Here is a 13,634-nt window from a genome sequence, read left to right on the forward strand (position 1 = left end):
TATTTGTCTTTCAAATGTAGTGAAGTTAAAGTCAGAAGTTTCCAGAAAAAAATAATACTCAAAGTACAGATACTCAAAAAGTGTACTTAAGTACAGTACTCAAGTAAATGTACTTCGTTACTGTTCACCTCTGTTACTGACCTTCCTTCAGTGGCTATTCACCTAGCATGCTAATGTTAACGCTACTGGATAAACCAAGGGTCGGGGTTTTGTGTTTGTTTTTGTTTTTTTTTGGAGGGGGGCAATATTATATTCTTTCATAGGGCCCAAAATTTCTAGCGGCGCCCCTGTGAGTAGAAATACCTTCATCAAACATCAGGCATGTTGGGTTAAGTAAGAGTTGGGAAGTAGAGTGTGTTATTTTGTCAGTGTGCATGTTGTTACGCATGTTGAATTGAATAGTAAACTGGCTAAACTAAAGTGTCGAATATTTAACTAAAAGGAATGATGTAGGGAGTTGTTAACATTAGTACTTTGGTTTTAAAGCAGACTGAAGCTCCTGTAGTGGCAGGGGTAAGAAGCCCCGTACCGCCATCATTGATGCAACTTTTCAAAGGAATACTTCATTCAGCAAAGCTAAGAATGGCTAGAAATGAATGAAAGCTAGCAGGAACATTTAGCATGAGGGTTAATAAGTTAATAAGCCCCTACTACCTTTCATTCATTTTTATTTAAGGGTCATTCAGTGTTAGCATTTTGAGTGAAGTGTTCTGTCATACCTGATTTACATACCTTTTTTGTGTGTGTGTGTGTGTGTGTATGTGTGAGAAATGAGATTCTTTGGAAAGTGCTTGGACATTTTTGAGAATGAAGAATGTCGAGAGGCCCAAACTGCTGAATGCATGTTTCAAAATTGACTGACCTAAAGGCATGGATTGCCGTAGTTGGTGCATGGGAAATGGAGTCCATGTGGAGTCCATTCAGTAGTGGATGTAGATGATTGTCTCTGCATGCATCTCTGTTTGTAATATTTCAAACGTAGAACTCCCAATTCCAACAGACTTGCATTACCAGTACTTCTCCCAACACGACATATTAATTTGTGATTCTCCTCTATTGAGAGAGCTCCATGATGGAATTTGTAAGTCTAAAGTGGACTTAGAAGTGCATGTAAGACACACATTTCCCATCACCATTTCAACTTTATCATTTTCTGATAAAGTTTTGTTTTTTTTAATTTAATTTTGAGCTTTTTTTTGTCATTTCCATTCTCTCACTTCCTTTATTTCGGTTTTAGAACACCGAGGATAGCGGACGAATTTCCATCACATTCTTTCGTCTGTTTCGAGTCATGCGTTTGGTCAAGCTGCTGAGCAGAGGAGAGGGCATTCGGACACTACTCTGGACTTTCATCAAGTCATTTCAGGTGTGCTCTCGAGTGCCTCATCCACCACCTCATCCTAAACAGGAATAGCGATAGTGAACGGATATAATTAGCATTGCTGATTATCTTCTTTCTACCTCTCCTCTGTGTTTCCCCTCAGGCTCTGCCGTATGTCGCTTTGCTGATAGCCATGCTCTTCTTCATCTACGCAGTAATCGGGATGCAGGTTAAAACCATGTTTGTGTTTTTGATGATATCGAACTGCAGTGTGTGACACAGACTGTGTATGTGGTGCTTGATGGGATCGGTAGAATTTATTGCACAATCTGAAAGCCAGAATGTTGATTTATGATATGATTATGATTTGTTGCTTGTGGTTTAGGTATTCGGGAAGATTGAGATGAAGGATGACTCGGAGATTAATCGCAACAACAACTTCCAGACTTTTCCCCAAGCTGTACTCCTGCTATTTAGGTACAAACCCAATCAGAATTTTCATGCACATACAGATTGGCAGTATTTCCAGCAGGTAGATAATGATCAACAGTGGAACTTCAGAGCTACTTTTCTGTGTGGATGGGTGTGTGTTTAATATCATGCATTGTTCTCTTATGACCTGGTTTCTCACTTCTACATTCTGCATGCAGACCCAGAAAAGTATTTCAGCAAATCGAACCAAGCACTCAATACTACAGCAGAACCGAAGAACATATGAACTGGTTGTAGTTTAGTGAATTGCATCTTCTGGAACAGATCCTCTTTTGTGGCTTGTTCCAGCCAATAACATTTATTTTTATTTATAATCTGTGGCCTGCATAGACAAATCCGACAACCGAATTGTGTGTTCTGCCATCTAGTGATGCTGCCATCACTGTGTCTGCTGCCACCTGCTCACATTGACAGCAGCATGGGTAATTGGATTGATGACGCTAGGCATTGGCTCGCAGTTGGTACCAATGAAGGTACTTTATATGGATGGTGATCTTGATGTTAATCAAAATTTACATATTAGATAGACACTGGGAGGCGGCACAGTGGTGTAGCTGTTAGCACTGTCACCTCACAGCAAGAAGGTTCTGGGTTCGAGCCCAGTGGCTGACGGGGGACCTTTCTGTGTGGAGTTTGCATGTTCTCCCTGTATCTGCATGGGTTTCCTCTGGGTGCTCTGGTTTCCCCCAAAGACGTGCAGGTTAGGCTAATTGATGGCTCTAAATTGACCGTAGGTGTGAATGTGAGTGTGAATGGTTGTTTGTCTCTATGGCCAAGTTTACATTAGACCGTATCTGTCTCGTTTTCTTCGCGGATGCACTGTCCGTTTACATTAAACCGCCTGGAAACGCCGGGAAACGGGAATCCGCCAGGGTCCATGTATTCAATCCAGATCGTGTCTGGTCCGGTGCTGTGTAAACATTGAGAATACGCGGATACGCTGTGCTGAGCTCTAGCTGGCGTCGTCATTGGACAACGTCACTGTGACATCCACCTTCCTGATTCGCTGGCGTTGGTCATGTGACACGACTGCTGAAAAACGGCGCGGACTTCCGCCTTGTATCACCTTTCATTAAAGAGTATAAAAGTATGAAAATACTGCAAATACTGATGCAAATACTGCCCATTGTGTAGTTATGATTGTCTTTAGGCTTGCCATCCTTCCACTTGCAAGTGGTAAGTGATATGCACTGGGATCACACACACAGCGGCTCAGTCCCGAATCGTGGCTTGTGCACTTCACTCGCGCGCTGTGTGAGCTGCGCAGGGCCGGAGTGCGCACCCTCCAGAGGGCACTCGCCGTTCAGGGCGGAGTGATTTGGAGCGCAGGATGCCTGTGGAGCCGAGCGTATCCGTGTATTGGCGTTGCTATGTGCACGCAAATCGTGTATTGGTGTTGCTGTGTGCACACTAATCATTTTAAAAACGTTAATCTGATGATCCGCTGATACGGTCTAATGTAAACATGGGCTATGTGTCAACCCTGTGATGATTTGGCGACTTGTCCAGGGTGTACCCCGCCTCTCGGCCATAGTCAGCTGGGATAGGCTCCAGCTTGCCCGCGACCCTGCACAGGATAAGTGGTTACGGATAATGGATGGATGGATGGACGGGTTAGACATTGTTTACGACAACAGCCAGAAAAAGAGAATGGAGAAATAGGGGAAAAAACAGGCCACTTTACCATCTGCCACGTTTCTAGTGAGGTGTAATATACTGTATTAATGACACTGTCATAGCTGGCTAGCATAATCATTCACGCATTTAACCATAATCATGCATTCAAACATGACAGACCAGTTACATTAGTAAAATAATAATAATAATAATTTGTTTTTTTTAATATGGTAGGTATTCAAGATTATTTCATTAATCGGCTAGCATGTGATGAGCCACTTCCGGTGAACTATTTATGTAAAGTGTATAGTCTCAGACAGGGGCACTCTTCATGAAGTAAAGGCTTGTGTGTTTTTTGTTTGTTTTTTTCCCCTCAAAGTTGAAGTTTGTCACCAATGTTGGAGCAGCTGAGAACTGTCCGAGGTTCCGGAGCGTCTCCGAGCCAACGTCCGAGGTTCCGGAGCGTGCTCCGGCTTGCTCCCCCTCAAATTAAGCAGCGCGCTCCGGCTTGCTCCCGGAGTGCTCCGGCCGAGGTTCCCCTCAAATTAAGCAGCGCGCGCCGGCTTGCTCCCGGAGTGCTCCGGCCGAGGTTCCGGAGCACGCTCCGGCTTGCTCCAGGAGTGCTCCGGCCGAGGTTCCGGAGCGCGCTCCGGCTTGCTCCGGAGCAAGCCAGAGCACGCTGCTTAATTTGAGGGGAACCTCGGCCGGAGTGTGCTCCGGAACCTCGGCCGGAGCACTCCGGGAGCAAGCCGGCGCGCGCTGCTTAATTTGAGGGGAACCTCGGCCGGAGCACTCCGGGAGCAAGCCGGAGCGCGCTGCTTAATTTGAGGGGGAGCAAGCCGGAGCACGCTCCGGAACCTCGGACGTTGGCTCTGGCAGCTATTTATACTGGATCCGGTGTAAATAGCTGCCGGATCATAATTACAGTAAACTAGTAAATACAGTAAAGGAAAAACTTGAGACTGAAAGGTTTTAACAGTCATCCAAATGACTGAACGTTAACATTGCTACAGTAACATACCAGCTACTTGTTGACATTAGCTAGTCAACAATAGCTACTACAGAAGAACAAAGAGGTTACAATGGGTGATTTTAACCTATTTGGTTACACACTCGCCGCCACAGAATGTTAACAGCAATGTAATGCCTTTTCTGGCTAATTTTATTCGTCTTACCTCCAACAAAGCGGTCACTACACAAGCGTTGGTATGCCGAGGGCTGCCAATCTTTCCTGTTAATGGCCGCTATCCATCTTCTCCGTCGGGATCCAATAAAATGATAAACCTTGCCTTGTTTGTTGATGGTTACTACATCCAGGTGCACAACAATATAGTGGCATGATGGAAGTCTTGCTGAAAGTAAAAACTTTCTTTGCTGCCATTCCTCAATGTTGGCTGTGGTAAACTACTGGTAGTACATGTCCAAAATGGCGGCCGCGTTTGTCGTGACGTCACATGAAAAGGGTCTATAAACAAGTGCACATGTTCACTTGTTTCCATACCAACTGAGAAACTTTGAGGAATGGCCAATGCAAGGAAGCTGTCTCACTAGCGGTTGTTGTCATGCTTTTTCAGTTAGCGTATAGGGAGAACTACATTACATTAGGCAGCTGGGCCATAGAAGGTTCACGCTGCACGCTGCATGCTGCACGCTACACGCTACACGTTCACGTGAAGAACCGGACCCTGGGCCATTAAACTTCATGCTTGGATGTTCACGTGTTGCGCCTGTTCTACTTTGACCGAGTAACCAACAATATGGACTCTTCGGATGACGACGATTGCCTCATTCTGCTTTTACTGAGACAGAGGAAGAGAAAAAGGAACAGAATTTGGAGCCGAGAACACTTCCTTCTGAGAGAAACCCGTGGTGAATTTCACCGAACATTCTATAATCTGCTTGACAATCCCGATGAAGAACTATTTTTCAATTATACCATTCAATTATATTTTTTCTGAAGTTTTCCCCTGAAAGCATAGAGTTATCTCCCTAGACCCGTTCTGATTGGCTGGCGCGGCAGTGACCGCATGCATTGACTGGAATTTCCATCTTCACGCCTAGAAAAAAGTGTGCATGTTCATTTCTCGCTTCACGCGTGAAGTGTGCAGCGCGCAGCGCGCAACGTGAACGCCGTTCTATGGCCCAGAGCAAGTCATGCTACGTTTGTCCACTTTCTTTACACGCGTGTAGCGTGCAGCATGCAGCGTGCAGCGTGAACCTTCTATGGCCCAGCTGCCTTACATTTAGCAGACGCTTTTATCCAACGCGACTTTCAATTGAGAAAAACAATCAAGCTACAGTAAAACATAGGAAATCAGAGTAAGAAGAGGAGTGTGCATGTTAGATGGTTAGTGGGTTGTTAGGATAGGAGGTACTCTTTGAAGAGAAAGAACTAATTGATCGAAATGTGCTGTGTTATTTTCGTCAAGTTTTGAAAACATTTTTCTGTTGCCAAACTATGTTTCACTGATTTACTGATTACTGATTTACAGTAATTAGTTACCTAAGTCAACATGCCCTGTATAGTCATAGTTTATCTTCATTGCTAACTTTAGATTTATTATAGTCCATGCATAAGTCTATGCATAAGATTATGAAATGTAGCTTTGGCTTTTAGGGCTTCTTTTCTTTGCAGTAACTTTCCAAGCAGAGAGGTGTGGGGGCAGGGAGGGCCAGGGTCTTTGTCTTTGACAAATGGACTATTGACAGTGACGGGGGGGATTACAGGTGAATTACACCTACCTCATCAATATTCATTTGAAAGGGCAACTGACTTTGGAGAAAACAAAGGTAGTCTGAAGTTTCTACAATTAGTATTGAAACTACATAACACTTCTGAATGCTGTTCTTACTTTTATGTAGCCAACACCTATGTTTACAAGGTTCAGACTTCAAAAGTCTTGTGCAGATATATTTATAGTGTGGTTTTTTTTTTTACAAGGTTTGAAGACTCTGAAAATAGTTTTTTGTAAGGTTGTGTTTGCACTTAATTTAAATAAAAACAAATTTCGTTACATTCACTTTACTCTCATATTATTATTGTTGAGGGTGTCCAGAATATAACCATGTGTGTCACTTTTGCATGGATGTTTTTAGTTAGATGAAATACTTAAAAATGTCAAGGTTTATCAGACTGCCACAGAGGGTCTGACAGGCCCAGGACCTCAGAGTGTTAAATACAGAAGATTTTGAGAGAATTTTGAAAGAGAAAGATGCACTGAACACCTGAAAGGAATGTGTATTATAATAATAATAATAATAATAATAATATTGGCTGTCTTTTTCTCGTGGTATATCAGATATATTCCATTCAACTAGCATGATATTGAACTCGTCTTCGACTCATCTTTGACTCATTCAATATCATGCTAGATGAATGGAATATATTTGATATACCATGAAAAAAAAGCCAGCCAATATTATTTAAATATTGGCCCTTTTCCACTACCCTTTTTCAGCTCACTTCAGCCCGACACGGCTCGCGTTTCGACTACCTCAGAGCGGCGCGACTCAGCTCGCTTCAGCCCTACTCAGCACCCAAAACTCGCACGGTTTTGGAGTGGGGCTGAAGCAAGCCAAACCGAGCCGAGTGGGGCTAGGGGCGTGAGCAGACACTCCCCTGTGCACTGATTGGTGAGGAGGAGTGTCCTCACATGCCCACACACGCCCCGCGAGCACGCTGGGATCTGTAAACACCGTAAACCCGGAAGAAGGAGAATTACGAATTACGAGAATTTCTGAAGCCTTATGCGCCTCGCCTCATCTATACGCTCTTGCCAGTATCTGTTGGCGTTGTCGGTGACAACAAGCCACAGCACCAAGACCAGCAACACTAACGACTCCATGTCCTCCATGTTTATTGTTTACTATCCTGGTCGTGAGACTACCGCTTAAAAGGTCAATGATGTCACTGTTTGCGCCGCCTAACGACATCATGTGACGTCCACCCACTTTCGCTAACTCCACCCAATGTGTCCACCCACTTCCAGCCAGCACGGTTCAGCGCGGTTGTAGTCGAAATGCAACTCCAACAGCCCCACTCGGCTCCACTCAGCCCAACTCAGCGCGGCACGGCTCAGTCCAACTCAGCCGCGTTGGTAGTGGAAAAGCGGCATATGTTACCTTCTTTACTGACATGCAAACATTTTTCTGGAGCATTTAATTTTGGCAAATTAATCTTTTTTTTTTTTCTTACTGACCCAATAAGGCAGACGTCATAAAATAAGCATCTAAAATTTTAACTTGTATTAAAATATTAGGGTGCCTAAGTCTTTTGCACAGTAATGTGTGTAAAGTGCATTGTGCTGTAAATTGGCTGATACAATATAGAAGTAAATACATGCTATTAATGTCCACTTCCTTTCTCTTTCTCTGTCTCTAGATGTGCTACAGGAGAGGGTTGGCAGGAGATCATGTTAGCATGTATGCCTGGTAGACCATGTGACCCTCAATCCGAAATGGGCCCTGATGACAAGAACTCGTGTGGCAGTAGTTTTGCAATCATCTACTTCATTAGTTTCTACATGCTCTGTGCTTTTCTGGTATTTGAGAAAAATATTTAACAGTTATTCCACAAAATCAAGTTGTACATGAGCTGACGAGGTGCGTAGCGCTGAGCTGGCTATAAGCCATGTAGGATAAGATTGAGTGGAATAATTGTTTTATTCTATCCACATTCACTGGATTTTGAGAAGCAGAGCATTTTTATTTTTATTTTTTACAAATTCAATAAATAAAAACTTTATATAAAAAACGTCCGACAAAATAATTTCCGCTTAGAATGTAAACAAACTGGCGAAATGACAGTAGTAATTACTGTAATGAATTAACTGTGCAGTAATTAATTCATTCTTACCATCAAATACTTTAATTCCATGTTTTGTTGCTTTTTTGTATTTTTTGGGGTTTTGTTTTCGAGTAGTTTTTATTTCATCTTCGGTTGGTTCAGCAACACGCTCCACCATTTTGTTTTTCTCTACTCACGGTATATGAGCTGATAGCCTAGTAGTAGAGTAGCCAATCAGAGCACGCTATTGCTCATATCCAGTGAATGCAGATAATGTACATTATATATTTAAATGTGCAGCTTTACAGTTGTGTTGCAGTGGCATACAAATCTTTTCCAGATCATCAATTTGTTTGTGGCTGTCATTATGGACAATTTTGACTATCTGACACGCGACTGGTCAATCCTTGGACCGCATCACTTGGATGAATTCAAGAGGATTTGGTCTGAATATGACCCAGAGGCAAAGTGAGTTCCCCAGCATTCTGTATTGGTTTAAATGAGCATGTGTATGTGTTGTTTTCTGTTTTTACAGTACGTGTGTATCTTTCTCAGAGGGAGGATTAAACACTTGGATGTTGTGACATTATTGCGTAGGATCCAGCCACCACTGGGCTTCGGTAAACTCTGCCCCCATAGGGTGGCATGTAAGGTGAGAGTAAAACACGTACACACATCAAGTAATATCAGTTACATATGGAAAGTTATGTTTGTAAATGTAGACACAATCAAATATGAAACCTAAATCCAAAGATACTCATATAAACTGCAATATAATGGCAAGATAATAAATTACAACCCCAAATCAGAAAAAAAGTTGGGATGGTATGTTGAAATTAGGACTGAAAATAATGATTTATAATTAATCTTTGACCTGTATTGTACTCAAAACAATACAACAGCACATCTATTTGATGTTTTACCTCATGGAATTTATTATTTTTTTCATAATTGTTATTTTAACTTTTGATTCTTGCAACACATTTCATAACAAAGTTGGGACAGTAAGGCATTTACCACTTTGTAATGTTGCCATTCCTTCTCACAACACTTCAAAGATGTTTAAGGACTGAAGACACTGAGGCTACATCCACACGACAACGGCAACGAGATTTTTTTTTTTAAATATCACGTCCACATGGGCAACGGATCAGTAAAATATCAGGTACATATGGCAACGCAACGCTTGCTGAAAACGATGCAATACACATGCCACACCTCTACGTGCGCTGTAAGACGGTCCCATCGGAGACACCAGAACAATAGAAGTAGTAGACGGATGCGCATAAACCCCTTCTTCTGTAGCATCAGCCACATAAAGTTTTGATTATTAATCAGTAGCGTAAAACGAAAGACGCGGAAAGAGGAATGAATGGGGGTAGATGGAAGCCGGTACGCCAACATTCTGATATCCTCCAAAATTCTTTAATGGTCCGGAATAAATTGAATGCTACATGTTGATGGATTACTTTGTTCTTCTACGCCCTTTTTGAGGAATGTATTGTCGGACTTAAACCAACATCTGAAGAGGTGAGATCACTCCTTTTTTTTCCCCTATTTTTGCTGTCGGGATTGTTTTTGTTTTTGGAAATCAGTGAAAATATTTTGTAAGCGCGTTTCATGAACCAAGTTATAGGATTTGTTGACAACTCGCATCGAGTTCATTACACTTCTACCCGGCGTGAAGCACTGACAGTCATGTGGTTGTGACGTCATCATAAACAAATCCGTTCTACTCATCCAGACGACTTCGCAACGGCGCCGTTGCCAGATTTTTCCACTCTGGAACCCGTTCTCAAAAGATTTCGTTTTGGGGCACCCAAAACGCCAGTGCCGTGTGGACGCCAGGCCTGAGTGATGAAGCCTTTCAGGTGTTATTTTGTCCCATTCTTCCTGCAAACAGGTCTGAAGGTGTGCAACAGTACAGGGTCGTCATTGTAATATTTTTCGTTACAAAATTCACCACTCATTCTGTATTGGAGACAGAGGGGACAGGCACCATCTTCTTCCACAGCCATGCCTTTGTAATGTGTGCAGCAATGGTAACTATGCCAAAAAGACAGGCACACGCTTGTAGTGCTTCATTCAGCCAAGTTAGTTGTTACTGATAGGTATGGGAAGGGTTTGCAAGTCGTTTTGAATGAAACAAAGACATCAGATTTTTTAATTTGCCAAAAGTAATTAATCATCTGGGGAAAAAAACTAGAGAGAATTCTAAACATAGAAGGGAAAATGGGAAAAAACATTCAGCAAGCTGCTGTGTTGATGCTCATGTTCACATCACTGTATAAGAATGAGCACCTTGCTGCAGTTGTGAAATTATTCTTTTTTTTTTTGAATTTTTATCTTTGTGGAAATGAAGTGAGCATACCATAGGGTTTTGACCTCGCCATTCGACACAGAGTGACGCTGAACGTTTTCTTCCCATTTTCCCTTCTACGTTTAGAAATCTCTCTAGTTTTTTTTCCCTGATGATGAGTTACTTCAGGTACATTTAAAAATCTGATGTCTTTGTTTTGTTCAGAATAATTTGCACATCTAAAAACGCAGCAAAACCTTCCCATACCGATCAATAACAACTAACTCATCTGAATGAAGCACTACAAGCGTGCCCCCTGTCATGGTGGCGTAGTTACTGTTGCTATGGGGTAACATGACGGTTTAAAGCCTTTATATGTGCTTTTGTATTGTCTTGTTGAAATATGCATGGGTGTCCCTTGAAGAGATGTCGTCTTGAAGGCAGCGTATGTTACTCCAAAATTTCAATGTACTTTTCTGCATTAATGCTGCCATCATAGAAGTGTAAGTTACCTTTGCCAAGGGCACTGACACAACCCCATACCATGACAGACCCTGGCTTTTGGACTTGTGGCTGTCTTTGGTCCAGAGCACATGGGGTCCATTTCTTCCAAAAAAGACTTGGAATACTGATTCATCTGACCACAGTGCACATTTCCACTGTATGATGGTCCATCCCAGATGCCTCCAAACCCAGTGAAGTCGACTGTACTTCTGGATACAGTTAACATAAGGCTTCTTTTTTGTATAGTGAAGATTTAACTGGCATTTGTGGATGTAACTCCGTATTGTAGTGCTTGACAAAGGTTTGCAAAAGTAACCCAGAGCCCATGTGGTTATATCAGCTATAGATGAATGACTGTTCTTGATGCAGTGCTGTCTGAGGGATCAGAGATCACGGGTGTTCAGCTTAGGCTTGCACCCTTGCCCTTTACATACTAAAATTCCTCCAGATTCCTTGAATCATTATGATATTATGCACCATAGAGGGTGAAATATCCAAATCCCTTTGTATCTTTCTTTGAGTAACATTTGTTTTAAAACATTTCAATAATTTTCTCACACATTGGTTGACAAACTGGAGATCCATGGCCCATCTTTTCTCCTCAAAGACTAGGCCTTGAGGTAGACTGATTTTTATTTTTATTTTTAACCAAATCATGATTACAATCACCTGTTTCAAATCCCATCAATATTTAATTATTTTACCTCATTACTAGCCCTAAATTGCCCCTGTCCCAACTTTTTCCAGAATGTGTTGCAGGCCTGAAATGCAGGAATGGCTGTATTAACAAATTAAATTAAGTTGACAAAATATGCAGTGTCTTGGGTTAATTCTGTCTGCAATGAAATACGAGTCAAAGTAAATTTAGAAATCATTGCTTTCTTTTTTAATCTGCATTTTCCATACTGTCCCAAATTTTTCTGATTTGGGGTTGTACATAATATATAGATTACATCAAAATTGAAATTTGAATACACTGATAGAAGGGGTTATAAAGATGGAAACACCTACTTCAGTTTCTATGTCAGAAATTTTTACTCCACAACAAAGACCCACTTACACACACAAGAAAAATACTTAAGTAAAGCTTTGTGCCTTTGTTGATAACCCTGAAATAATATTACCTTTGTGTTTTTAGAGGCTGGTTGCCATGAACATGCCTCTAAACAGCGACGGTACTGTCATGTTTAATGCCACCCTTTTTGCTCTGGTCAGAACGGCTCTGAAGATCAAAACTGAAGGTGAGAAGTGGATTATGGTCTATTTTAGAGAATTTCTGTTTTAGGGAATTTTATCTTGTAAGTGAAAAATACATGAACAAACCAAAAGTGCAAGCAAAAACCAGAAAACAACAACAAAACTGAAAACACAACAGGAAATATGGAAATACATTTGGAAATACGTTAGCATCAGGAGTGAAAGTAACTGGGTCATTCTATGCCAAATCAACAAGCGGTTATGCTCGACCATCTCAGATTTCAATTAAATTTGGAGGGCTCAGAGATACTAATAAAAGAAGTTAATCCCCAAAACTTGAGCTTCCTATCACCAATAGTTTCAGAGATACAGGCATGTGAATTTTTCGATTTTTTTGTTTTTTGCTCAAAACATACATATTTCAAAGTGCAATATAATCTTTATTATGCAAGATAGAAACCTAAAATTTTGCACAGAGAGACTCAATGTCTCGTACTACAAGCTTCAACTTAGAATTTCAATGGTCATTGTATATTAGATGGTGATTTTAACAAGGAAATTAAAAAGACAAATTTGCATTTTTTGCATTTTTAATTCATTCTGGAAGCTTGCCTGTGGCAGTAATGCTTAAACTAAGAATGTTATTCAAATCTACACAGAAATATCTACCAATTTCAGTTTTACCAAGTCTCCACTATTCCTAGTTTGTCTGTAATACGGTTTTGAAATTCGCCGATTTCTAAAACATGCCATTTTCAGTAGCAAGAAATCCAATGTGGGATAGCAGTTAGGAACTTGTAAATTTTTTTCAGTAATCCCCAAGACCCATATTTTATATTTCCAAATTTTTGTTCTGTGTCTCTCAAGTATTTTTAAACTACAGGGGTTTAAAAAATCCATTTTCACCAAATTTGAATTTTTGATATATTTTCATATAACTGATATTTGAAGGTTAATAAATGCTTCAATAAGGCTCAAGTAGGTTAGGAGACATGTTTCTTCCTCAATTTTAAATAAAATTTCAATTAATGCTCAGTATTAATTATTTGTAAATTGATTTTAATCTAAGACTGTGTAACATTAGCAATCAATGACCAGCTATTGTGTACTAGTCAACAGCCAGCCTTATGAATATCAACACAGCACAATAGGTGACCTTTGATACCAGAACAGGTGGCTCATATCTTATAGTTTTAGAGTCTGTAAACTACATACTTGTTCAGATAACATTATATTGCTTGGATTATATTAAATACATTGTAATACAGAGCACTGAGAAAATTTATCAATGTTATTAACTGAATGTGTTTCTTTGCAAGGATTGGATATTTTGAATAGTTGACTAGGGAATTTAATTGTAGTTGCTTTCAATTTGAGATCAGTATAAATGAGTTTGTTCTTAGACATCTAGAAATGGC

At 40.9% G+C, this 13,634-nt stretch overlaps 1 protein-coding gene across 14 annotated transcripts in view; it reads left to right on the plus strand.

Annotated features, from left to right (window-relative positions):
• cacna1db (calcium channel, voltage-dependent, L type, alpha 1D subunit, b) overlaps window positions 1-13,634 on the plus strand; it is a 410,093-nt gene that overhangs the window by 344,885 nt on the left and 51,574 nt on the right. For all 14 annotated transcript variants that reach the window (XM_060931662.1, XM_060931659.1, XM_060931664.1 and 11 more), the window contains 7 exons: window positions 1,238-1,366; window positions 1,485-1,550; window positions 1,707-1,798; window positions 7,812-7,971; window positions 8,557-8,684; window positions 8,772-8,868; window positions 12,158-12,260. In XM_060931662.1, coding sequence (XP_060787645.1) covers window positions 1,238-1,366; window positions 1,485-1,550; window positions 1,707-1,798; window positions 7,812-7,971; window positions 8,557-8,684; window positions 8,772-8,868; window positions 12,158-12,260 — 775 coding nt within the window. The remainder of the gene's footprint in view (window positions 1-1,237; window positions 1,367-1,484; window positions 1,551-1,706; window positions 1,799-7,811; window positions 7,972-8,556; window positions 8,685-8,771; window positions 8,869-12,157; window positions 12,261-13,634) is intronic.

This window comes from Neoarius graeffei, chromosome 10 (assembly GCF_027579695.1).
Source record: "Neoarius graeffei isolate fNeoGra1 chromosome 10, fNeoGra1.pri, whole genome shotgun sequence".
NCBI lineage: Eukaryota > Metazoa > Chordata > Actinopteri > Siluriformes > Ariidae > Neoarius > Neoarius graeffei.